This window comes from Puma concolor, chromosome C1 (assembly GCF_028749965.1).
Source record: "Puma concolor isolate L17-30 chromosome C1, mPumCon1.1.hap2, whole genome shotgun sequence".
Lineage (NCBI taxonomy): Eukaryota > Metazoa > Chordata > Mammalia > Carnivora > Felidae > Puma > Puma concolor.
The window spans coordinates 44,473,841-44,499,576 of record NC_141674.1 but is presented as its reverse complement, the minus strand read 5'-3'; the positions used below and the strand labels follow the sequence as shown (position 1 = coordinate 44,499,576).

The window sequence follows — 25,736 nt, the reverse complement described above, 5'->3', positions numbered from 1 at the left end:
CCGGTGCGGTAACCTGGCACATAGTAAATGCTCAGTAAATATTTGTTGAATCACGAGTGAACAAATAAAGGAATTAATCTAGAACAACTCCCCAGTCACGTACATAGCCTCAAAGAGGGTCATTTGAGTCCTGGCCCTGCGGCTTTCTCACTGGTGGCCTTGCGCACGTTACCCTGACCAAAGTTCGATTTCCTCATCTGTGACGTAGACACCGACTACAGTCTTACAAAGGAGCTCTTTTGAGGTGTCAGTGAAGTGTGGTTGTGTCCTGTGCGCTGGGAAGGCCCTGTGACTGGCCCCGGGTCTGCCCAGGTGTCAGCACAGCCCATAACCGGCCTGAGGCTGCTTTGCTTCTTCTCTCCCAGCCTGAGCCCCTGGGCTCCAGGGCTCCTGGAGGAGTGACCACAGGATATAGGCCAAGGTCTGCTGGGCTGGGAACGCTGGCAGCCAGACAGGCCAGAGCAGGTCCAGAGCAGGTGAGTCAGCTGTGCAGCAAGGAAGCCGCCCAAGTCAGCCCAAAGCCTCCCCATCATAGCAACTCACTAATCCTAGCAACCAACTCATTCTCTCTTGACCCTTGACACGCCCCCCCCCCCCCCCCCCCGCCCATCCCATTACACGGAAGAAGAAACCAAGGCTCAGAGAGGGAGAGTAACTCGCCCTGGTCACATCTAGTGAGGTGTAGGGTCACACAGCGAATACGGGACTCCTAATTAGGCTTGGGAGCTCCCTGGCTGTGGGAGGTTCTAACCACCCAGACTCTGGAGACGTCTGTTATGTCAGCAGAGTCAAGATTCTCAGTCAGGAGTCAGGCCTCTGCCATGGTGCTGTGGCTGCTGCCTTCACTCCACATCCCCTGCCGTCTCCTGCCCACGCTCTGTAAGTTACGGCCATATGGGCCGCTCTGTTCCCAGGCACGCCCTGCCCAGCAAACCTCTGGCCCTTTCGTGTGGCTCTCCTGCCGCTGAAATGTACTGCAACTCCCCTTCCATTCCAGTTCTTACTCACCTTCTCAGAGTCAGATCGAATCCAAATCCACCCATTAGGATGGCCATATAAAAAAAACAATACAAAACAGGGGCGCCTGGGTGGCTCAGTCGGTGAAGTGTCCGACTCTTGGTTGCAGCTCAGGTTATGATCTCCCGGTTGGTGACTTCCAGCCCCAAGTAGAGCTCTGCGCTGACAGCGCAGAGCCTGCTTGGGATTCTCTCCCTCTCTCTGCTCCTCCCCTGCGCATATGTGTGTGCTCCCTCTATCAAAATAAACAGGTGAACTAAAAAAAAAACAACACAGTAAATACCAAGTACTGGCAAAGATGTAGAGAAATTGGACCCCTTGAGCATTGTCGGTGGGAATGTAAAATGATGTGGCTCTTACGGAAAACAGTATGATAGTTCTTCAAAAAAACTAAACATCGGTATGACCGAGTCTTCTCACTTCTGGGTATATAGCCAAAAGAACTAAAAGCAGGGACAGAAACAGGTATTTGCAGACCCATGTCCGTCGTAGCATTGTTCCCTACGGCCAAGGTGGAAACGACCCACCCGTCCACCGACGGATGAATGGATAAACAAAATGTGGTCTCTACATGCATACAATGAAATATCGGTCACCCTTAAAAAGGAAGGAAATTCTGACCCTGTGACAACACGGATGAACCTTGAAGGCCTTAGGCTGAGTGAAAAGAGCCAGTCACAAAAGAACAAATATTATAGTATTCTAGTTACAGGAGGTAATTAAAGTATTCAAATTCAGGGGGACAGAAAGTGGAACAGTGGTTACCAGGGGCTTGGGGAACGAAGGATCAGGGGGCTATTGTTTCATGGGCACTGTTTCCCTTTGGGAAGATGAAAGGTTTTGGGGAAGGATGGTGGGGATGGCTGCACAACAAAAGGGATGTGCTTGATGTTACTGACTGTACATGTTAAATGTAACCATTTAACAATGGTTAAAATGGTCAGTTTCAGGCTAAGCAGGTGTTACCACAATCAAAAGGCGGGGTGGGGGAGAGCCAAGCACTCTGGGAATCCATCCCTGATGCCTCCAAGAAGGCCGGAGCCCAGGGGTCATCTCACGGGCACCAGCGATTTAGAGCAATTCTTGTTGACGAAAACTCGTTAAGTTTCATATTTTAAAATTACAGGTGAGAAGTAGCACCGGGATGATGTTTTGAATTTACCTTTTTATTGCTCAAGGCATGCTTTTCCCCAGGGGGTTGAGTTCCTCTTTTGAAAACGCTGGTCTCTTTTTCAAGAGGCTGGAGACACAGGGTGTCAGGAGCCCTGCCCAGGTGGAAGGAGGGGCAGGAGGGTCTCAGAAGCTCAGATAGGCTACAAAGCCCAAGCATTGGAGGACCAGCCGCCTTGCAGCAGGGAGTACAGCCCTGCCTTCTAGACGGTAGGGAACCAGTGCCCGTCCTGGGAAAAGACCAGCAAGAGCAAGAAAACTGGGCCACAGGGGGCATATGGGATAGAATGGGAACCAAGGGGGTGGAGTGGGAGCTGCTGGCAGCTGTCCAGAGTGGCATTCACCAGGTTTACCCTTGATATCTGCCCTACCTCTAGGGGAGAGAATGTCACCCTCATGTCACAGATAAGGAAAGTGTGAGGTATGCAATCATGAAGTGACTCATACTTATGAAGGTCACAGATTATTAGGGATGGCAAAGGCAGGGCAGAGGAGGCAGGGAAATCCTAAGTGGGGAAGCCATTATTTATTAACGGCCTAAGGAAGAGCCGAGAGAAGTGGCCGGCTCCCTTCAGAGGAAGGAGAACACGGGCACTTGGGAGAGGGTGGGGACAGCAGGAGTGAGGGCGGCTTCCACAGGCCGCTGGAAGGGCCAGTCCCGGCCCTCCTAGTCAGCGAGCTCAGGCAGAGAGAGTGCGGCAGCGCCCGCGGAGAAAGGGCCTGGCTGGGGTTCAGCCAGCTGGGTTCCAGGATGCTTGGGCCCAGCTCGGTTCTGTGACCCGGGCAAGTCCTTTCCTCCCCAGCCCGTTTCCCGCCTGCTGAGCGGAGAGAGTAAAACCAGGCCTTTTGCCACGCACCGGGGTTCGCGCGCCCCGCATTTGGCAATGCACCTGTTTTCCTGGCATACCTGGTTGTGCAATGCGTGCATCCTAGGGCCGCTGAGCAGCGAAAGCCGACACACCCACAGGGCGCTCCCGGAGCCGAAGCTCAGACCCTCCCACCAGCGGGAGGCGGCCGGGGAGCCGGAGGCGGCAGTACCCTGTGCCTTCCCGCGCGGCCCCTCGCCTCCCGCGCCGGGCTCGCCCCGGCCACGGCACCCACCCCACTCACCGCAGCCTCCGGGGGTAGGGGCGAGGCCCGGGGAGCAGGGGGGCTGCCATGGCGGAGCCAGAGGCCGCGGCCGAGGACCTGGACGCCCTCGTCGACGACCTGGACTACCTGCCGGGCCACTTCCACCTGGAGATGCAGCTGAACTTTGAGCCGCGCTCGCCGGCCTCGCTCCGCGCCCGGGACCTGAAGCTGCAGCGGGACGGCCTCCGGCAGGAGCTCGAGCTGGCGGCCGCCCCGCAGCGCCCCGCCGTGCGCCACCTCCTAGGTGCCTTCGCCTTCTACCTGGAGGAGCTGGACGAGGCCCGCGAGCGCTTCCTCGAGGTGGCCCGCGAGGACCCGGGCAACCTCAACGCCTGGGCCAACCTGGTGCACGTGTACGGTAGGCTGGGCCAGGAGGAAGACGAGGAGGCGTGCGCCGGGCGTCTGGCCGGCCTCATGGGCCTGGCGGCCGAGGGCCAGGCGGCCGGGGACCCTCGGCTCCGCGCCGCGCGCTGCCTGGCGGAGCAGGGCTACGCGCACGGCTTCGACGTGGGCTGCGCCAGCCCGGAGGAGCGAGCGCGGGTGCTGGCCGCCGGCATCGCGCTCTACGACAAGGCGCTGGGCTACGGGCAGCAGGTGGGTGAACCCTCCCCAGGCCGGGAGGGCTGGGGTCGTGGCCCCCAACGTCTACAGGGACGCCCCCGCACCCCAGACCCTCCCCAAACCCTGGCCCTTTGGCTTCCGGAATAAGCTTTCGGTGCGCCCCTCCTCTCCAGCATCCCTCAGGCCCTGGGGCCCAGACCAGGCTTGTTGTAGCTTTTCCCTGCGGGGCTAGGGCGTGGACCCGCTTCCTAGCGGGAAGGCCTGCCTAGGTTTCTCTTTTGGCAACTCTGCAAAATCAGCCTGGCCGACCCACCCTTCTCGTCTCGCTCCTCCCAGCAAGTGTAATGATGTAAGGGCATTATCCTCCTGTTACAGAAAAAGAAACCAGAGTTCAGAGAGGTACCATGACTTTTCCTCAAAGGCAAGGTTTGGCTGATAAGGAGGATGTTGTATAATGGCTTAGATGTGTGACATATAAATAACAGTAAGCCTTCACACACCCGGGGCTCCATTCACAAAGCTTCTGCACACCTCCCTCAGAGCCTTTTCCACCCAAAGCCTTTTCCAGCTTCAGAGAGGAAATGTGGGGTCCAGACCTCGGGGAATGTGGGGTAGAGGGCACGGACTTGGGTTAAAGAAAACAGCGCAGGCTAGAGGTCAAGACGGTAGGCTCTGGGTCAGATAGTCCAGGTTCACATCCCAACCCCAGACACCTCTCACCTCCGGTCCATCCTTAACGCCACCTAACTTCCATTTCCCTCCCTGCAAAATGCGGATAATAATGGTACTTCCGTCCTAAGCTCCCTCAGCTGTGAGATGAGGGCGCTCCCATTTGATTGATGTCGCCATGAAGACCTCATATTTGGAAAGCACTTAGAATAGAGCCGGCACAGAGATGCAAGGTTGCAGATGACCTCTGCCTCTCCGGGGCTGAGAGAGCCTCCTCAGAACCTCCCAGAAAAGCCTCTTCTGCCCCAGGTTGGGGGTAGCTGTGCTTATCGCGGGAGGTCCACAGGGACCCAGGTTTTCTGTTTTAAAGCCTGAGCCCCAGACCCTGAATGCCAGCTTCGAGCATTCGAGCATTCGAGCATGCCTCCACAGTGGGAGGCACGGCTAGTGTAGCGTGTATTCAGTGTGGTCCCAGCAGCAGGGCAGGGCCCAAAGGGCCCTGAGCTAGGAGCCAGGGGGCCCTCCTGGGCCTTCCCTTCTGGGCTGTGGTTTCCCCCTCTGTGAAGTAGGGGCAGAAAGGGGGGGGATTGGATGGTCTATAACGTCCCTTCCTGAGAACAGGGGGAAGGCTTCCTGGAGGAGGTGGGCGTGAAGGCAGAGGTTTGGGTTCAAGCATCCAACTCTCTTTGTATTTTGCTGTGTGGCTCTGGACAAGTCACTTTTCCTCTCTGGCCTTCGTGTCTGCTTCGAGAACATTAACAATAGTGATCTCTGCCTTAGGTTTCCTGTGACTGTGCAATCAAAGCATGGGGTACAAGTGCCCATAAACTGGTAAATTCTGGGCCTGTCTGAGAGGCAGATGCTCAACATCTTAACATGTATTGAACACTTATGTGCCAGGCCCTGTCTTTAAGAAGTTTGTGGACACAGGGAGAAGCAAACATGTGTTCCTTTATTTAGCCTTGCCTGAGCTCCTCCCCTGGAAGTGGGAGCCAGAACATGCCAGAGATGTGCCTACTACTGGCCGAGGCCACAGCCATTCATTTAGTGGCCTGTGTCGTGTGACAGCCATGTCTGAGGGCTTTACTTCCTGAACCAAAAACAGGACCCCAGAGGCTGGCAATGGAAGTGTCCTTCGGGGACCTCAGCACTAGGTATCGGAGTCCGCAGCCCAGGTCCTGGGGATAGAGTGGCAGTGACTGACTTTCAGAGAAGGAACACTTCCTTTCAGCACAAGTGAGTGGCAGAAGGTTCTGGAAGAGGCAGGAGTGTCCTGGCAGGACTGAGGCGAGGGCACTCCCAGCAGGGGCGTGGTGCGTGCAAAGGTCCTGCATGATGGGGCCTGCAGAGGCTGAGGGCTTTGGTGACAGCTGAGTGGCTTAGAAAGAGGGCGGCCAGAAGAAGCCTCACACAGAAGAGCACACGGTGGCCCAAGAACTACCAACATGGCATCTGAAACTTGGTTCCTGCTCCCCTCTTTCGCTGCATTTCCTCTTACTTCCCTGGAACCTCACTTCCTGGCAACTCGAAACTACTTTTACTCCTCCAAACATGCTGCGCTGTTTCATACCTCCCTGGGCAGCTATTATGCCTTCTGCACAGAAAGTAGACTCCATCCATCAAAACCCAACTCAAATGTCACCTGCACCTTGAAGCCTTCCTTCACGTAACGTGCAACTTCACACGATAATATTTACGAACGTCTTCTGTGAGTGCCTTCCAGACCTGATCTCAGTCCTCACAAGAACCCTCTGATCCCGTTTTACAGATGTGGGAGCTGAGGCGCACGCACTGAGGCTAAGTAACTTGCCCAAGGTCACAGACCTAGTAAGTGGCAGTCAAATCCGCCCCACTCTGTCTGACTTCAAAGCCTTTGCTCTTTCTGGGGAGGTCAGAGAGGTAAGGGTGCAGTGAGTGCCGGTGGCTGATGTGGGGTGAGGGACACTCCTCATGGGCCACCTCCCAGATGGGAGGAAGTGTCAGGAGAGAGGAGGTGGGTTGCCATGTATGGCGGGGAGGGGTGGGAAGGATGGGGGCAAAGATGAAGTCAGAATTGGGGCCGGGGAAGGAGGAGGTGGGACAGCAGGGCAGCAGGTGTCGGACCCCCGACTGAGAGGGTCCCCGCTCACAGGAGGTGGTCCGACCCAGGCTGTGCTCTGGCTGCAAGAGCTTTTCCATCCTAATGGGGCTGGGACTGTCCCCAGCAGGGAGGAGCCTCTGGGGTTCAAAGGATAAAGAGTGGCTGAAGAAGCAATACTCTTGCGCTCCCTAAAATTGCAAGAGAAAACATTATAAAGTTAATCATTGGACCCGTGATCCAAAAAGGAGCAAAGTGTACGTGAGTGGGTGTTTGTCACTTCCTTTCTCAGCTCTTCATTCCCTCCTGTTTTTCTTTAAGTTACGAAAATGTGAGGAGGCAGACCGCTCTTACCTGTCATTTCTACCCTCCAGCCGACACCCCCTTCTTACACACACGCACACACACAGTTGCACGGTCGCAGATGGATTCTTGGTGACAAATTTAAAAATGGAGGGGTGTTAAGAGCTTCAGAGGTAGACAGAGAACCCGAAAGGCTGCAGGCAGGGTGCACGTCGCATCAGGGCCCAGCCCTTTTCCCTGCCCACCCTCCACCCCCGCACAGCACTTGCCTTTGCTCTTAGAGCCATTCCCAGCCTCTGGCTTCTCTCCAAGTGATTTATGCCCTGCAACCTGGACAGTGAGCCCGTGTGCCAGGCCTCTCTAGCCCCCACCACTCAGTGTCCAGCATAGAGCGGGACATCCAAGAGGTGTTTGTACCTGTTGTGACATTTCATTTAATTGGATAACTGGATTTTAAGCCTAAAGACCCCTTATATTTTTAAATTTTATTTTATTTTTTTAATTTACATCCAAATTAGTCAGCATATAGGGCAACAATGAGTTCAGGAGTAGATTCCTTAATGCCCCTTACCCATTTAGCCCATCCCCCCTCCTACAACCCCCCCAGTAACCCTCTGTTTGTTCTCCATATTTAAGAGTCTTTTCTGTTTTGTCCCCCTCCCTGTTTTTATATTATTTTTGTTTCCCTTCCCTTATCTTCATCTGTTTTGTCTCTTAAAGTCCTCATATGAGTGAAGTCATATGATTTTTGTCTTTCTCTGACTGACTAATTTCACTTAGCAGAATACCCTCCAGTTCCATCCACGTAGTTGCAAATGGCAAGATTTCATTCTTTTTGATTGCCGAGTAATACTCCATTGTGTGTGTATATATACCACATCTTCTTTATCCATTCATCCATTGATGGACATTTGGGCTGTTTCCATACTTTGGCTATTGTTGAAAGTGCTGCTGTAAACATTGGGGTACAAGTGCCCCTATGCATCAGCACTCCTGTATCCCTTGGGTAAATTCCTAGCAGTGCTATTGCTGGGTCATAGGGTAGATCTATTTTTAATTTTTTGAGGAACCTCCACAGTGTTTTCCGGAGTGGCTGCACCAGTTTGCACTCCCATCAACAGTGCCTAAGTGTTCCTCTCTCTCTGCATCCTCTCCAACATCTGTTGTTGCCTGAGTTGTTCATGTTAGCCATTCTGACAGGTGTAAGGTGGTATCTCATTGTGGTTGTGATTTGTATTTCCCTGATGATGAGTGATGTGGAGCATTTTTTCATGTGTCTGTTGGCCATCTGGATAAGACCCCTAATTTTTTTTTAATTTTTTTTTTAACATTTATTTATTTTTGAGACAGAGACAGAGCATGAACGGGGGAGGGGCAGCGAGAGAGGGAGACACAGAATCGGAAGCAGGCTCCAGGCTCCGAGCCATCAGCCCAGAGCCCGACGCGGGGCTCGAACTCACGGACCGTGAGATCGTGACCTGAGCTGAAGTCAGATGCTTAACCGACTGAGCCACCCAGGCGCCCCAAGACCCCTAATTTTTTAAAAGAAGGTAACTTAAACCTTTCTCTAAGAAATATCCCTGTCCCAAGCTAGCTGAGTTATTTGATTTTCTTCCCCTCTACCCAAATACTGGTGGCTAAACACACACCTGCCCCACCCCCACACATGCAGGTCCTTTACGCCTGCTCATGGCCCCGGGGTGATGATGAGGGCCTCCACCGCTGTGGGTGCCAGGCCCGCAGCAAAGAATTTTACACTCATTAGTGCCTTTGATTGATTTTTTTATTCTTATTTCTTTGCAGAGACAGAGCTCGTGCAAACGAGGGAGAGGGGCAGAGGGAAAGAATCTTTTTTTTAACGTTTATTTAGTTATTTTGAGAGACAGAGAGAGAAAGAGGGTGTGTGATCACAAGCAGGGGAGGGGCCCCAACATAGGGCTCCATCCCAAACCCTGGGATCATGACCTGAGCCAAAATCGAGAGTCAGGTGCTCAACCACCTGAGCCCCCCGGGCACCCCCATGACTGCATTTGATTTTTATTCAAACTTTCAACACACTGCCAGTTGTCGACACAAGAGGGTCAGGGAGGGAAGTGGCTCGCCCGAGGTGACCTAGTGCACTGCGGCTGCCCAGACTGCACCTGCCGGCTCGGGCGGGCAGAGAGGGAGGCAGAGCTTAGAGGCCTGGCCCACAGCCTCACAAACAAAGGTGTGGTCATTCCAATCAGTCACCACACCCAGAGGGGTGGGGACCTGGTAGGAAGGGCCAAGAGGGCACAGTTGGTCAGTAGCTCCAGGGTCCCCTGCACGCTCGCACATGCGCGCGCACACACACACACACACACACACACACCTACCTCTGCAGCCACCACCAGGAAAGCCGGCTGCAGACCTAGAATTCACGAACACCCCCCCTGACAGAGCTTTGGCCTCCCACGTGGTCCCCCTCCCCCTCAGCCTTCCTTCCTCACTCTCCCCTTCTCTTCCAGGACCAGAGCTGCTCTGAGACCCTGGGGCCTTGGGGGGCGGGGGGGGGGGGGGGGTGCCCTGGTGTGACTATGGTCAGCGTGTCAGCGCGAGAGTCCACAGGCTTCAGGGAGTCCCTGCCCTGCCGGCCATGTCCTGGGTGACCCGGGCCAGCTGCTTAACTGCGCCAAGTGTCCAAGATGCCTGCCTGACAGTGTTGTGGGAAGTGTAACTGTGCTCACAGAGGAAGGCCTAGCCCCAGCGACATCAGTGGCCACAGGCTTCCCATCCTCATCCCCTGACGGGGCTGCTAGGACCCAGGACACAAGGGAGCCCCCAGGTCTCTCCTCAGCAAGCACCCCCACTCCTCCGTGCCCTTCCTGAGGTCTCCCTCGCCCCAGCCCCAGCCGGTCTTAGGAAAAGAACAATAGCACTGGGGAGGACCCCACTCTAAGTCAGGGGTCCTCGCAGAGATGCTGGGAAGCCAGACCTGGTATCAGTCCATTTACAGATGAGCAAACTGAGGCTAGAGAGATGTAGTGACTTGTCCAAGGGCACACAGCCGTGAGTGACTGGCAGGAACTGAACTCCGGTCTCTTGGACTTAAAGCCCAGGCCGAGGCACAGCTTTCTTGGGCTCTAGCTCCAACCTTCTGCTGGCCTTGGAGCCATTCAAATTTGCCTATCTAGTGCCTTCTGAGTTTACTGCTGGCTTATCTCCCTTCATACCTAGCAAGTTTGGGAAACTGGCTTCCCCCTCATTGATACAGGATCCCAGAGTCAAACCTGCCCTTAGCATCGTCTGGCCCAGCTACCTCTTCTACAGGGGAAAAGAATGCTAAGGCGCACACAGCACAGACCCATGGGAGGAGCTGACAGAGAACATTCGGGCATCACTGTTATTACCGCAGAAGGCAGGAGACTTCCTTAGACCCACCCAGTCTCTCCTGGTGCTAGAGCTGGGTTGGGACTCAGGACTAGACAGGGTCCCTTTTCTGTAAACAGTGGGACAGAGAAGTGCTCAACACGGTCCCGCAAGTCTAGGGAATCAGTGGAGGCCAGGATGGCCCATCTAGGTGCCGTGCCAGACCTAGGGGTGATAGTGGGAAGCTGAGGGCAATCTGCTCAAATCTTAAAATCCATGAAGACCGTCCAGGGAAGCCAGGCCAGGGAGGCATAGGTGACTTACTCTCATGGCATAGCACCCCTCCTTCAAATCCCCTCCACCCGTCACATGGACCCCACCCAACAGGCCTGTGACACGTTCAGGCCGAGTGGGATCATCCAGATGCAGAAGCTGAAGCCTGGGCTGGGCCGGGGGCCTTTCCAGGATCCCTGGGGGAGGCAGAGGCAGGAATGGGACTCCAATCCCAACCCTCTGTGTATTCTCCACACCCCCCGCAGCAGGAGCTAGGTGAGGGGAAGAAGGACTCCTGCCCTTGCCTTTCTGGAGTGTGTCCCACAGGTGGGCTGGGGTGGAGGCAGGGCTCTGGGCACAGAGCAGGGAGCCTGCTCTGTGTTCTCACAGAGGACGTTCCAGTTGTGCAAGAACACATTCCTGAAGCCTGCCACCTTGTGACTTTTATTTCTGCAGCATCAGCCTTCACAGGGTCGGCGTGATGAGGTGGAAAGAACAGGGGCGTTGGAGGGAAGCAGATCTGAACTTGAATCCTGGCACTTCCACCCCAGGCTGTGGGGCTGGGCAGTGGCTTTTTTATTAGCCTCTGTCTCCTCATTCAGAAGGGGAGGAGGATGCCTTCCACCTTCGCAGGCTGCCGTGAGGATCCAGTTCTCAGAGGCCCTGAGTTGCCCAGTGGAGACTTGATGCTCGGAAATGCTCCTTCTTTTTGGTCCTTCACACTCCCCCTCTCCCGAAGGAGAACTAGTCAGAAAGGAATCCGAAATGTAGAGTACAATGTCATAAAGGGGCAAAGTTCAGATGGCAAGGCAATTATTTTCCCGAAGAACCAACAAGGTCTCTGAGAGCCTATTCAGACGCATATAGATTGGTAGGTCCTTCGTATATTACTTCTACTGAAATCCTTTAAAACAGCCAAGCCCCCCCACCCCAACATTTCCTTCTCCGGGGGCCACCTTTTGAAGTAAATGGGATGGCCAAGTTCCATCCTCGTACCCGCTGAGCTAACCCAAACCAGCTCTGTAATGGCTTGTCCTGATGCTAAGTGGCTTGTGCTGACACTATTCTTTGTCGGTTCTGCCAGATCACCTACCTTTGTCGCTCACCCATGCGGCTGCAGGACCTTGGATCTTCAGGCTTCCCTGAGGATCACAATTCTGACCCTCTGGCCCATTTAAAAAATAGATCCACCAACCACTGAGCTCCCCGCGGTGCAGTACGGGAGGACCTAGTACACCAGAGGGTCTACTGAAACCCAGGTTGTCCCCCCCACACGCCCCCCTCCTGCAGAGTTCCGGATTCAGCGAGTCGAGAACTCTCATTTCTATCAAATTGCCAGGTGCCGCTGCTGCTGTTGGTCGGGGGCCACACTTTGAGAACCACTCGTCTGGAGTCATTAGATGCAAAGGTGGTGGGGTTGGGCTGCTGGGTTCCCAGCTCTGCTGCCTTCTAGCTGTGCCACTCTGGGCCACAGTTGCCTCTTCCGTAACATTGGGCCAATCATCGTCACCACCTCATAGGTCACCCTGGGGGTGGAATGGGTTAACACGCAAACTATGTGCTTGGTGCCTAGCAAGTGCTCCAAAAAATTTGCTGTTATCAGTATAGCAACAAAAGCACCGTTTCCAGGTTTCAGTCTGGGCTTTTACACGGCTGGTGTGTGACCTTGAGGACATGGGCCCATCTCAGTTTTCCTGTCTGTGCTAAGAGAGTAATGGTGACACATTTTACATTCCACACGGGAGGGTCTGAGGATCGAATGGAATCTGTGTGAGTCCACTCTGTAAGCGGTAAGCACCGCGCAAACCCTTGCAGCTGGATGTTGTGGGAAGAACATGAACTTGACGTCAGAGGAGCCGGGTCAAGTAGGCAAGCCTCTGCCTCTTTGAGCCTCTGTTTCTGCCTCTCTAAAATGAGGGAAATAACAGTGCGAGCCTCTGGGGAGTAGGGAAATGTCCTGCGGACCCCTTGCCTGAGAGCTGTGCCTCACTCGGTCCCAGGATCTAAGGATTTCACTTTAGGGTTGGCGCTGGTGCCTGGGCATTGCCCAGTTCCCTCCCACAGATCTGCCATGAGGGGCAGCCTAATGTGAGACCCCTCCAGCGTGAAGCCTGGGCTGGCCCCCTCTACAGACCTGGAACCCCCATCTCCCAGGTCTGTGACGAGGACCAAACAAGAGAAAGCGTGTTGTGCTGCCCAGAGCCCAGGCTGGGCAGACCCCCCAGTGAAGACTCCTCCTCTGGCAGAAGCCCTTTCAGGGACTCCCGGGCTGCCTCCAAACACCTTGCCCCTGGGAGCTATAACTCTGGAAATGAATGCCTTGCAGCCCTGAGAGGTTTCACAGCAATTTTATTCTCCAGGAGAGAGGTGGAGCAGCCCCTCCCTTCTCCAGGAGGGGAGGGGAGCAGCCAGAGTCCTGTTTAATTTAATTTAACGCACTGTGGCTTGCCAGGTTGCCCCTGGCAACAGCCTCAGCTGCTGCTTCAGTTACAACCAGAAGGATTTTTAAAGAGACAGCCCATTTTCAGGCCAGGATTGCATAGCAGAGTGAACAGAGTCCACCAGCTTCATCACGGGGATAGAAGATGAAAGCTAGGACAGATGAGGCCTCAGACTAGATCTGTTTATGTCAATAACCCCATTCCAAATCTGCAACCCCATAAGCTCTCCTGCAAGTGTCACTCTTCGACGGAATCTGAAGAGGGACTATGTTTGGGATTTGTGGTAGAGATGTCGCTCAGCTAGTTTCTTTTCTGAAAATCTGTTTTAACCTTCAAGTTGAAGGGAATGAGGAGTTAGCCCTGCAATTCAGGCATACCGCCACCAGGTGGTGGTATTGCCTGTGTAGTGCAAACCATAACCAGGCTCTTGAATTACTCCAGGATATCAAGAGTGGTGGTGAAACCAATGGGTTTTAAGTCTGGATACTAACTCGTGTGTGACCGTGGTTACGTTGCTTCACTTCCATGGTCTCAGTATCCTCAGAGAGAGGAGAGTAATCAAGGTAACAGTGCTGTGGACAATGCTTCAGGCTAGGATTGTGAAGGCATGAATTTAAGTGCCGCTCTGTCAGGTACTAACTGTGGTTTGGGCACATAACTTACTTTCTTGCGGCTTGAGTGCCAAACAAGAGGAACCAGGGAGAGCCCTGAGGATACCACATTACTCTCCGACACTGGGGAGAAAGGTGCTTGGGACCTCACGGGGGATCTGAGGCCCTCGTTGCACTGTGATGGGGTGGGGCAGGTTGGTAGACAGCAGGGTGGGCCAGGACACCTCTGGACTCCAGGGCCCGAGACCTCGTTGCCACACAGGGAACTGAAATAGGTCCCATGGACAGAGCAGCCTCCTAGATACCCCTAGCGCAGCTCAACTCTAACCCACGCCAGAAGAAAAGGGATCAAATGTTTATGGAGCATGTACTCTGAGCTGGCCACTGCCCTCACAATGCCTGTGAGGCCTATATTATTATCCTCTTCTGCACATAAGGACACAGCGTCTGAGAGGCAACTCATCCGTCCAGGGTCACCCACCTCATATGGCCAGGCCCGTCAGCCACGCGAGCCTCTGCTCTCGCTTGGGGCCATACCTGCTTGTCAGAAGCCTGGACAAGGGAGCAGATCCTGTGTCTCCCCACCGTGACTCAGTTTGGCCGACCTCCAAGTGGGCATGGGGCCAGAGGTCATGAGATCATACTTTAGATAGCCAGGACGCCTGAGGAACTTACGCCTTCGGTCCTAAGCCAAAGGCTTAAAGCCCATCCTGGCCTTCCGCTGTGGCAAATGTTTCCCCCCTGAGCCCTCGAGGATGCCCTTTAACCCTTGGCAACTGCGCTCTCCCCTCTGGACAGCCCTATTCTCAGCTAAAGCCCCATATACATATTCGCACCTAAGTGCCAGGATCACCCTCCCAGGTGATGTGAATGTAAAAACGCACTGGATCCTGGCACTCCCCTTTCTATGGCTCCCCACTGCCCTGCACACGAACTCCAGGTCCTGAGCCAGGCAATCAGGGGCCCCTCCTGCTGGCTCATCCCCCCGCCCCTTACAACACACCACGGCCCCTCACCTCTGAGGGGACACGATGTCCCCTCCATCTGATGCCTTCTCTCCTGGTGTCCATTTGGGTGGTTCCTACTTGTCCTGGAGAACCCTGCTCCGGCAAGCCCTCCCCTCGCTCTGTGGGCACTCCTGTATCGTGTAGGATACTTCTGCTCGTAACCCCTGGCGTTCCTTCCACCCTGATTGTGAGACCATCTGGCTTTCACGCCACACTGGGAGCTTCTAAAGGTGGGACCTGCCTTTCCTCTCTTGTCTGCGTCACCCAGCCTGGGCCGAACAGAGAAGATACTTGGTGAATCATGGCTAAGAAGTGTGATTAGCGGGGCCGCCTCTAGGTGATCTGGCCTGGGCGCTGGGTGAAGACCCCTGCCTCAGTGGGCCGTCACATCACTCCACTCAGTGGGATCTGACTCACAGGGCCCCTCTTTCTCTCTTCTCCCTCTAAGCTCATCCACAGCCTCCCCAGAGGCTCCCCATTCCAGCCTCTGAGACACCACTGCTATTCAAGCCTCACCTTACAGTCCATCCTCTGCAAGACCTTCTCAGAGTCTTTCAGCTGGGAGCGGCCTCCTCATCCCGGTGCGCTTGTCCACATCATTTTCATGGCCTTGTTGTTCAAACTCTGCCTCATACTAGTGTCACTGGCAACCTGGTGTGTAAGGGGAGCCTGGGCTTTGGAGCCTAACAAAGGGAGTACAAGTTCGAGCTCTGACACTCACATGCTGTGTGACCTCAGGCAAGTCACTTTACCTCTCTGAGCCTCTGGTCCTCTGTAAGAGGCAGATGATACGTACCTGATAAGTTATGGTGAGATTGAGAGATTGGGTGTCAGAATCGTGGCACATGGCAGGCGCTCAGTCAAGCCCTGTTATTGATGCCTGGGTCTGTTTTCCGAGCTAGATCGGGAACCGATTTGGGCCAGGGTGTAGGTCCGGTTCAGGGCCACATCCCTATAGCACTCAACACAGGGGCTCACGACACAGATGCCCAGAAATGCTGGCTGGACCGAATGCATTCACTGCTGCTAGGAGTCGGGGTGGAGAGAGGATGGGGATCCTGAGCTGAGGAGGCCATGGTAGGTGGGGGGTGGTGAGCGCAGAATCCAGCCCGGAGACCCACACCAGGAGACGAAAGTGGAGGGAGGGACCAGAGCCCGAAGCGGAGCTGCTGATATGCACTAGGGGTTTTATTGGTTTTCATTAAAATTCCTTCCCGAGGCAGCAGCAGCTACTCCCATAAATAACAGCATAAATATTTTATCCGGTGCCCAAGTCGGTCTAAATGCATGGCAAGGTTGGCAAGAATAACAATGGGAAAACAGTTCAGGGGGGGTCCTGGGCTTCAGCTGAACTCTAAAAACAAGCCCAAAGGGGCTTTCTCAGGAAGGGGGAAGCTGAGGGAAGGCGCCAAAGGGGAGAAGCGAGTGGACATTGCGGGGGGGGGGGGGGGAGGACAAGAAGGTGACCAGTGGCATGTGGGCCCTGGAATGGGGGACTCCAGAGCACAGGGAGGGGAGTCAGGGGGAGGGAAGCTTAGCTTGAAAAGCAAGATGGAGGGGAAGAAACATATGCCACTCCTGCTCCTCGATGCACACCGTACTCAGGACATTCACACAGGTTATCTTGTCAAAGCCTCCATAGTCAGAGAAGGAAAGTGATTCACCCAAGGTCACTCGGCCACCAGTGGCAGATCCAGGACCATGATCAAAGGTGTCCTCTCCTGCTTTTCGGGGTTCGGGGCGAGTGTGGGAATCTATGAACAATAATGGCTCGAGTACCTCAATAACAGCACCACGGGCCATTCTCTGCTTTCCTAGATCCCAGCGGAGGAGAAAAGGGGCTGGTACTTCACCATGGCCACGCTCTTCATCAGGTCAGGCTGGGGAGCGGAGGACTGGATGGTGGGGGCGGGGGGCATGGCCTGGAACCCGGGGAAGAGGCGGCTGAGCCCATTTCCATGGCAAGGGCTCCCCAAGTTCCCCTCCCTGCCACTGGCCTGGGGAGTACTCACAGCACCCCAGGGACAGCTGGGAGGGGGTGCCAGCCACCCACATCCCCTTCTTGGCCACAGGCTAGATGGCATCTTCCTGGAGCTGGGCAGTGAGGAGCAGAAGAGGCTGCCTGCCTTCAACCGCACGCTGGCCCTGCTCCGGCAAGTGCTCAAGTCCTCGGACCCCCACCACCAAGGTAGGGCCCACGGGGACAGGTGCTAGAGCAGCCTCTGCCTGGCTCTCCCTTTTCCAGTCACTAGCCCTGCCGGTCACCATCACTGTCCCCACCTCTGGCATCATCTCCCTCTGGGGATCCTGCTTCTCTCTCTCTCCCACCTCTGTCCCATATACTTGTTGATTCATCTCACAGAACTCAGGTACCTTGTACCTTGCTTGGTGATTTCAGGCCACAGACGCTCCCTTCATCTTCCTCGGGGCTGACACCTTGCGTGGAGCCGGCCCCCTCCCTCGTCCTGGGCTTCCTCCCTGTCTCCACCCTGCTGCTTCCTAGACACCCCTCTCCCACACTTCACCCCCAGCTCTGGCCTGGTGCTACCTCGGGATGCTGCTGGAGAGGAAGGACACCTTCTCCACCACCCCCATGGGTGTCCACGACTGCGGGTACTCGGGAACCGACCCCCTGGACTGCTTTGGCAAGGTACGGCCCCTGGCCACACCCACCTGTCAAACCGGGATGGAGCCTGACCCCCCCCAGCCTCCTCTTCCGGAATCCCACGTCCACCCCAAGCCCACTTCTCCAGCCTTGTCTTCTAAGCTATTCTCCATGTCTCAGATATCGCCTCAGACTTCTCCCGGTCAGGCTGTGGTTCTCACTGTCCCTCCCTGCACCCAGTGACATAGTGGAAAGAAGCTGGGCTTGGCTGGGGTCTTGTGCCAGCTCTGTCCCTGGGCCATGTGACCCTAAGGCAAGTCCCAAGACCCCAGGATAGTATTCATTAACCTGTGCCCTCAGCACAGAGCCCTGCACGGGGCACATCCCTAATGTTTGCTGGTGGGTGGATTAATGAGCAAGTCCTTGATGAGAGATGGTAGAACAGAACATAAAGGCTGGTTCATGAGGATTCTGAGAGCTTTTATCCAATTTAACAAACACACTGCCTCCACCCCTCCTGGAGGACCTACTCTGTGCCCGGGCACAGTGAGGAAGTCCCTGCAGGTTCCACTATCTCAGAGACAGCGACCCACACAGGACAGGCAGTGGTCAGTAACAATATAGGGGGCAAGTGCTGTGGCCCAGAGAGAAACACTGCACTGTGTAAGTATGGGGGAGGTAGAGGCCGATTCTGGCACCTCCTTCCATCTGCCCTGGGAAATTGGGGAGCCTGCACTGGATGTGTCTGAGGAAGAGAGGTTTGCCTAGGGTATGGGGGGATTCACCAGATGGGACACATGAACGTGGTGGGGAGCATGAGAGTCTGACTCTCGGGAGCTGGGTGCCAGTGAGTCATACCCTAAAGTGTTAGGTTCCATATGACCAAACCTAGTGGCAGGTGGATTTAGGGAACAAGAACATTGAAGTGACATGGCTCTACCCAGAGATGGGGTTCCTGCAAATAACCAGACAAGTAGTTTGCTCTTACCCTTCTCCCCTCCCTAGGCCATTGAGATAGCCAAGGACCAACCCCCCATCCTGAATCGCCTGGCCAAAATCTTCCACTTCCTAGGGAAGCAGGATATGGCCATTGGCACCTGCAACATGGCTCTAGATGTCCTACGGGATCCGGAGCTCAACTGGCAGGCATACTGCACAAGGGCCAAGGTGAGTCAGCCTGCAAGCTTCGCCTCATCCTGCCATCAGGAATCAGAGAACAAGGGCCCGGGGTTAAGGCTGTGTTGCCGGAGCCCAAAGGTCACAGAGCCGTCATGGTAGAAAGGAGCTGAGGTGTCATCAAGACACAAGGTTTATATTCCGTAAGGTTGTTGCGTGAAAGAATGAAGGAGACTCCTACCCGCTGCAGGCATCCCTCCAAAATGACCTCGTCAATGACGTCCAGCCTCTTCTTGGTTAGCCCTCAATATGGTCTGACTGACCTGGGTTGAAATCTGGCCTGTCCACCTATCACTCTGGGACTGGGGGCCAGCCACTTCTCTAAAACTCCATTCCCCAAACTGTGAGGTATGGATAATGACCTCTGCCTGGAATGTTCTTCTCCCTGACTGGCTTCCTTCCTCACTTCCTGGAAGTCTTGACGAAAAGGAAGCTTCCAGCACCATCTTACTGAAATGCCAACCTCTTACCAACATTTTGTTTCCTCTTTTCTTAATTTACTTCTTCTTCCTAGGACGCATTACTCCCCAACATACTATTTATTTACCATGTATGTTGTCTTTCTCTCCCTCACACTAAAATACATGCTCCGTGGGGACAGGGAATTTTGTTGTGTTGCTCTCTACTGTATCCTGGGTGTGTAGAACAGGCTCTTGGTGGAGCAGAACTTGGCACATAACAGGCTCTTGCTGAATATTTGTGAATGAATGAACGAATGAATGAGTGAGTGAATGGATGAATGAACTGAGCACCTACCATGCTAGATCTTGGCTAGAATATGTTCTCTCAACCGTCATGGGGACTCTCCAAGGAAGATACTAGTGTACTAATTGTTCGAATGTGGAAAATAAGGCTCACAGAGGTTGAACAACATCCTCCCCAGCTCACGTGCTAATAAGTGGGGGGCTGGAATTCAGCTAAGTCCAACTGGCTCCAAAGCCCGAGCTCCCTCCTCCCCCACCTCGCGATGCTTTCCTAGAACCAGAGCGTTAATACCTTCAACAACAATCACCCCTTTTCCCTACTTCCTCCTTCTCATGCCTCCCTTCAGAACCTCTAGATTTTTTTTTTAATGTTCCAAGGGTGGGGGAAAGGAGGAAGTGGGGATGAAAATAAGAGTCTGGAATTATTTGTAATTTGATGCTTTTAAGTTGGGGCTACCTGCCATTCCCTCCAAACTGCTTATGTGAACTCTCACAAGTTTGGTTCTGCATCTTATCTAAAATAGCCCCCTCCCCCAGTCACCTGTAGCCTATCACCCTGTTTATTTTTCCCCAGCCACTTGTCACCACTGCACCCCTAGTACCTAGCACTGGCCTGGCATATGGTGGGCACTCAATACGTATTTGTTGAATGAATGAGGGGCTCTTAGCTTCATCCAACGCCCCCTCGTTGTACAGATAGGGAAACTAAGGCCCAGAAAGGGTGTGATGAGCACAGCTGGCACAGAACTAGGACGTAGGACTCTGGGGTCCCAGTCTCAGGGACCTTCTACTGCACCACAGAACTCCCCTGAGTTGCTGCTGAGAAAAAGGGCAGAAGGGAGGGCAGAGGTCCTTGCTTGGAGCATTGTCCCTGAGCTGACTCTCTATGGACAGATCCACCTCAGAGCCTACCTGCACGACCTGGAGCGAGCCAAGATGGGGCTCGGGGGCATGCCTGACAGGAACCACCTGGCCTGTGCCAAGGCCGACCTGGAGGAAGTGGTCAAGGTGTGCCCAGGCCTCAAGACCTACCTGGACATTGGCCAGGTAAGGCAACCTCTTGGCTTGAGTAGCCAATGGCTTACTGCAAATCTATTTGCTCTCTGCCAAGTTAGGCCTGAGCACTGAGGACACAGGGAGAAATACAGCTATCCCCCAGCCTGATAACCTACCCACCTCCTACAGCCGTGGTGAGGATTGTGTGAGAAAATGCACATTGGGCATTTAGAACAGGACCAACCTCTTTCTAAAGCACTCGGGCCATTACTCTATCCAGAGGTGCCTTCTGGGCACAACGGACGATTTCCAAGAGGTGACAGTATCATAATTTTACAGATGAGAAAACCGAGGCCCAGAGATTGCCTCGCTCAAGATTATATGACCAAAAGTTGTGGGCTGGAACCGGAATGAGCGCTTCCTCTCCTTTTCCCTGGGCGGGGCCGAAATTTGCCAAAGAATTGTGGGGGAGGGAGGGGTGGGAATGAATGCATGAAAGGACTTTTTAAAAAAGCAAGCCTGGGCCCTGAAGGAGCAGAGAGAAAGGCTCGCCCTGCCCTCGCCCCCCACCTCCATCCACCTAGGTCTACTACTACATGGGCGTGGACGCCGTGCAGGAGCTGCTGGCAGTGGACGAGGCGGCGCTGAACCAGGCGCTCGTCTTCCTGGCCAAGGCCGGCGAGTCGGAGCTGGGCGCCACGCTGCCCGAGCTGCAGCTGCTGCGGGGCAAGTGCCTGCGCATCAAGGGTGAGGATGCCAACGCGGCGGCCTGCTTCAAGCGCGCCGTGGAGCTGGACGACGCGGGCTCCAGCCACACCGAGGGCTTCGGCTGCCTGCTCGAGGCGCTGCTGGCGCAGTGGAGCCAGGAGCAGCTGAGCGACGCCGAGCTGGGCCGCGAGGTGGACGCGTGGCTGCGCCGTGCCCAGGGCAAGTACCCCGCGGCGCGCCTGCGCCAGGAGCTGCAGCGCTTGTGGCGCGGCCACACGGGCGAGGTGCTGGGACTGTCCCGAGCCTTGGTGGCCCAGGGACGGCCGGCGCTGGTGCGACTGCTCTTCGAGACCATGGAGCAGGACGGCGAGGGCTCGGGCGTGCCGCGGGGCCGCCGCGCCTTCTCCCTCTAAGGGCCCTCGAGGCCCCGCCCTGCTGAGGCCCACCTCCAGCTGATTGGGCCGGGTCTGGGCGCTCAAAACGGGCCCGCCCTGCCATAGGCTGGCTGCTGAACCGAGCCAATTAGATTCTCTTTCGGGTATTGGGAGGGACGTTGAGAAACCAGGGTGGTTTGGCATGCCCATCGAGGCACAGAGGGCTGATTAAGGACCGCAGGGAAGTAGGTAAGGCCCCTGGGAAACTGCCTGATGAAGGGCCGAATTGTGCAAATATGCGAAAAAAGTAAGATGGATGCAAGATACCGAAGGTAATTGCCCCCGTTTTGGCGGCTCTTTAGTCCCCGTGCGCAATCCTTGAGGACTGAGTTCCTGTCTTTGGGTTGCCGTGAGCCTCACTCTATCCTTGTAATAAAGCCCCCTGTACATACATTGACTGGAGTGGGTCTCAGGTCCTGCAGCCAGAAAAGCCATGTCAGAGCAGAGGGCAAAACTGCGCAGTGAGATAACGGGCAGGTAAGAGCAAGTCTACACCCGGCTGCTCAGGGCTTTTCCCCACCTGCCTAGCAGTCTTCCAGCAGGCCTCACCCTTGGTGAACTTGGTCTGAAAGGCCCCCAAACTCCCTGAAATAGAGCCCATCAAATGGAATCTTTGCTTGACTTCCCTGTGCTTAGGAGAACCTAGGGTCCCCGCCCATCAGGAGGCACCACCTGCTCCGAGGTTTGAACCCTCCACAAGAGACTGAAAAAAGTCTTGGAATTTTACGCTCTTGGACTTGTAGTCACAGAATCTTAGATGCAGAAGTTTACTGTCAAAGACGTAAGCTCTGATTGCCAGTAAATCTTAGAACGGCCGTGCTGGATTCTTGTGGTCCCACGTGTAAGAGCCAATTTCACCTAAAATTCCAGACTCCGGGAATGCTGGCTGTTCGTAACGGCAATGGCAAGACCCCCATAATGGTTTGTGATTTATTCTGCATTTTTCCCTTTCTTTAGAGTGAGTGATACTCATTGCTTTGTTCATATCCCTGATCCTCAAACTTCACCAGGGATAGGCCAGCACCCCTGCACTGCTTCTCAGGTCTCCCATGACAGATGGAGGACAGACTGAGAAGGGCCGTCCTTAGAGATCACGCACTCCAATCCCGTGTGTAGCTGACAATACTGACAGCCCTGGAAAGGAGGTGGCTTGCCCAAAGTCACGCCTCCTAGCCTCCCACCCCTGTACTTCAAACCTACTGGCAGCATGTTCAGGTTTGGAAAAATACCAATAAACTGATGAACACTAAAGCATTATGTGTTTATGTGTTAAGGGTTTATGTGTCACCTGTCACATGGGGCACTCTGATATCCATCAGGATAATGTTCCTTTTTTTTTTTTTAAGTTTATTTATTTATTTTGAGAGAGAGTGCATGCGAGCAGGGGAGGGGCAGAGAGCAAGGGAGAGAGAATCTCAAGGAGACTCCGAGCTGGACGTAGGGCTTGAACTCACAAACCATGAGATCATGACCAGGGCCCCCAAATTCCACCTCATGGCTCTTCATGGCTCCCCGCTCTGGGTGGTGACCTTCTCTCCCTCCTGCCTTCCTCTCCCCTCCACTGCAGCAGAGTCCAGCAGGTGACTCCACAGCCCTGTCCTCTTCTCCCCCACTCCCTTCTCCACCCACAACCGTGACCCGGAACCTTCCCTAGAACAGAAAACCAACTGTTTCTTCTGCTTTCCTAAACACACAAACAATTCAAGGCAGTTTGTGGGCAAAACTGGGACGTTGGTGAAGTTTGTCTGCATCCCCAGGCTTTCCAGTTTGCTGCTTTCCTTACTTTTCCTGACCTCCGGGTCGTGGATTTCTCCCTCCATTGCCTCCCACTCCTGTCAAGCCTTTTCAATAAACTTTCTTTCTGCCACTCTCATTCGTAGCTAACTCTATAATCGACTGACATACACACACGAGAGCTTCTTGCAAGGGTATCCGCCTTCTGGCCAGAAGCCAAAAAGAGAAAGGAAACCCCATTTCTGGGGGTTGCCTCCTTATGTGCAAGGCTGTTCACACATGCAACCTCATTGACCATGCAATCCTCACCAGCCCTGAAGAGTAGGCACCATAATCCTCATTTTATAGATGAGGACACTGAGCCACTGAACGAGGTCACAGATAAAAATGGGAAGAGCCAGGCAGGATTGGGACCAGACCTGTCCTGTTGTGTGCTGCCTCCTGGGACAAAGCCCTTCCTGGAGGATGTGTCATCTGTGGTCTAGAGTTGGGCTTGTGATCGTCAACACATCCCATCATTTCAGCCCTGCTCCCTCCATGCCGGGTCCTGGTCTCCCTCCCCAAACTGCCTCACCTCTGTGCCTTTGCATATACTATTCCTCTGCTGGCTTTTTTCCTGTAATTTCTATCCCAAGTCTTTGGCTCAAAGGTGCCTCCTCCAGGGGGTCTTGTCAAATCCTCCCAGTTCTCATTAATCACTCTCTTTTACGCACAGATTGCTTTTGGGGTGTTGTGCCCCCCACTGCATTGCCTTTTTTCCTCTCTCCATGGGTCATAAGTATCTCAACACGTTTGTCGCCCCCCCCCACCCCCACCCCACTCAACTCTGGAATCTTTACAGCAGTAACCACCTCTGATTCAACCCCATGGCCCTGCACTGAGCTTAGCACACAAGGTAGGCTCAGGTTAGTCACTGAAATGAGTAAAGTCTCAGCAGTGACATGGCTGCCTCAGTCCCCAAACAGGTGACTCCATCACCATGTCCATGAGGGCTGAGGTTAGGGCCGGGTCTGCGGCCCAGAGAACTTTGAGGCTTCGAGCTCAACTAGAAAGCGTGGGCTTTCTTGCCGCCTCCTTGCCACCTTCTGTCAATTCCCCAATTCTGTGATTGGGAAACCAAGGCAAGAGAGCAGGACTTGAGGGGTGCCTGGGTGGCTCAGTTGGTTAAATGTCTGACTTCAGCTCGAGTCATGATCTCACGGTTTGTGGGTTCGGGCCCTGTGTCGGGCTCTGTGCTGACGGCTTGGAGCCTGGAGCCTGCTTCGGATTCTGTGCCTCCCTCTCTCTCTGCCCCTCCCCCACTCATGCCCCCCCCAAAATAAATAAACATTTAAAAAATAAAAAGAGAGAGAGCAGGACTTGACTATGGTCAAGCAACAAATTGATGGCAGGTACACACTCGAACCCCACCTCCAGACTCTTTGGCCAGTGCTGTCTGCCCTTTCAGAGCTAGCTGCCTCCTCTGTCAAGTTTATTTCTGTTAAGTCCAGGAAGACCACAGGCCGTCCATTCATTCACTCAACAAATATTTACCAAGCACTGGCCAAATGCCAAGCACAGTGCCAAGTTCTGGGGCTACAGTGGAGACCAAAATAGATCCTGCCTTTGCCTTCAGGGAGCTCACAGTCTAGACCAGGCAGGGCAGGCTATGCAGGGCCTTGTGGGCCACACTGGGGACTTTGGAAGACCAATGGAAAGCTCTCAAAGGTTTTAGCTGGCAGTGCTGGCCCACCCCTCCCCCTCTACACCAGTCATACTCAGCCTCCGTTGTGACCTTTCCCCAAGATGGCAGCCCCTGGGACTTGGAACCTGGCCCTTGTCTCCACCTGTTCAACAAGTCACTGCTAAGGCTGTAGGTAAGGAAGTCCCCCAGGAAGAGGCTAGTGGGTGGGTGATCTTTATTTAATTACAGCTTTGAACACTGCAGAACACCTCTGTCCACTAGGTAGCCAGGAGGACAACTGTCCTATAGCTGAAGCCGCAGGGGTTCCTTAGGGGAGCATTGCAGAGTAAAAGCCTTAACGGCCCCATAATCGGAATAATGAAGATGAGTCACACCTCGTGCTGCCTGCCCACTCCTTCCTCCGGGTCTAGCAGCCAGCATCAGGCAGCCAGAAACTCCCGTTTAGCCAATGTGAGCCAGGCACGTTAAAGATGGTGAAAACGGGTGAGCCTTTGCAGTTGCAGGTTCCTAGAATCTCAGTGTTGGAAAGAACATTAGTCATCCCCTCTTCCAGCCTCTCCTTCTAGATCAGAACTCCTCTCAACAGTGAGTGTTCTGTCTAAACCGTATGCACGGCCCTGGAAGACAGGCAGCTCACGACCGTGAAGGAAGCATTTCAATTTTCAGCGGACCTAAGTCTTCTGAGTCTGTCCTGCTGTTGAGGTGAAATCTTCTTTTCTGTCAGGTTCACCTGCAGGGGCCACGCAGATGAACTTGACTTTCCCCTGGCCCCCATTCTCCCTATTGTGGCACCCACGGCAGCGTTTGAGATGTTCAGAGGGCGGGTGGCTCCTCGGCCAGGGGGCAGGCCCGAGCTCTGCCCCAGCCTCCAGCTGCTGGCGCCCAGCCTCGAGCCTACACCGAGTGGGTGCTAGCAGCTGAAAGCAGAACAGAACAGGACTCTTCCTCGTCCCGAATCAGGCCCCGAGGGAGCACCCTGTGCCGATGACGGTGGCTGGGTGCCAAATGAAGTGAAATATCTCCTTTGCGCAGGCTGTTAACTTTTTTTCTTGTTTAAGGAAGGGGAGGATAATGACATTTAGCACTTTACAACTCAGCAGGAAAA

At 54.4% G+C, this 25,736-nt stretch overlaps 1 protein-coding gene across 1 annotated transcript; it reads left to right on the top strand.

Annotated features, from left to right (window-relative positions):
* Positions 1-2,733: 2,733 nt before the first annotated feature.
* Positions 2,734-22,464, top strand: TTC22 (tetratricopeptide repeat domain 22). Its single transcript, XM_025912499.2, has 7 exons — positions 2,734-3,912; positions 16,409-16,464; positions 16,663-16,778; positions 17,122-17,240; positions 18,201-18,362; positions 19,970-20,122; positions 20,656-22,464. The coding sequence occupies exons 1-7, from the start codon at positions 3,346-3,348 to the stop codon at positions 21,190-21,192; spliced, it is 1,710 nt and encodes a 569-aa protein (XP_025768284.1). The 5' UTR covers positions 2,734-3,345; the 3' UTR covers positions 21,193-22,464.
* Positions 22,465-25,736: the final 3,272 nt, after the last annotated feature.

Bases quoted from the DNA above. Each gene is read 5' to 3' on its own strand.
- TTC22 (XM_025912499.2), top strand. From the start codon at position 3,346: ATGGCGGAGCCAGAGGCCGCGGCCGAGGACCTGGACGCCCTCGTCGAC. The intron at 3,913-16,408 runs GTGGGTGAACCC...CTGCTTTCCTAG, and splicing joins CGCTGGGCTACGGGCAGCAG to ATCCCAGCGGAGGAGAAAAG. The intron at 20,123-20,655 runs GTAAGGCAACCT...CCATCCACCTAG, and splicing joins CCTACCTGGACATTGGCCAG to GTCTACTACTACATGGGCGT.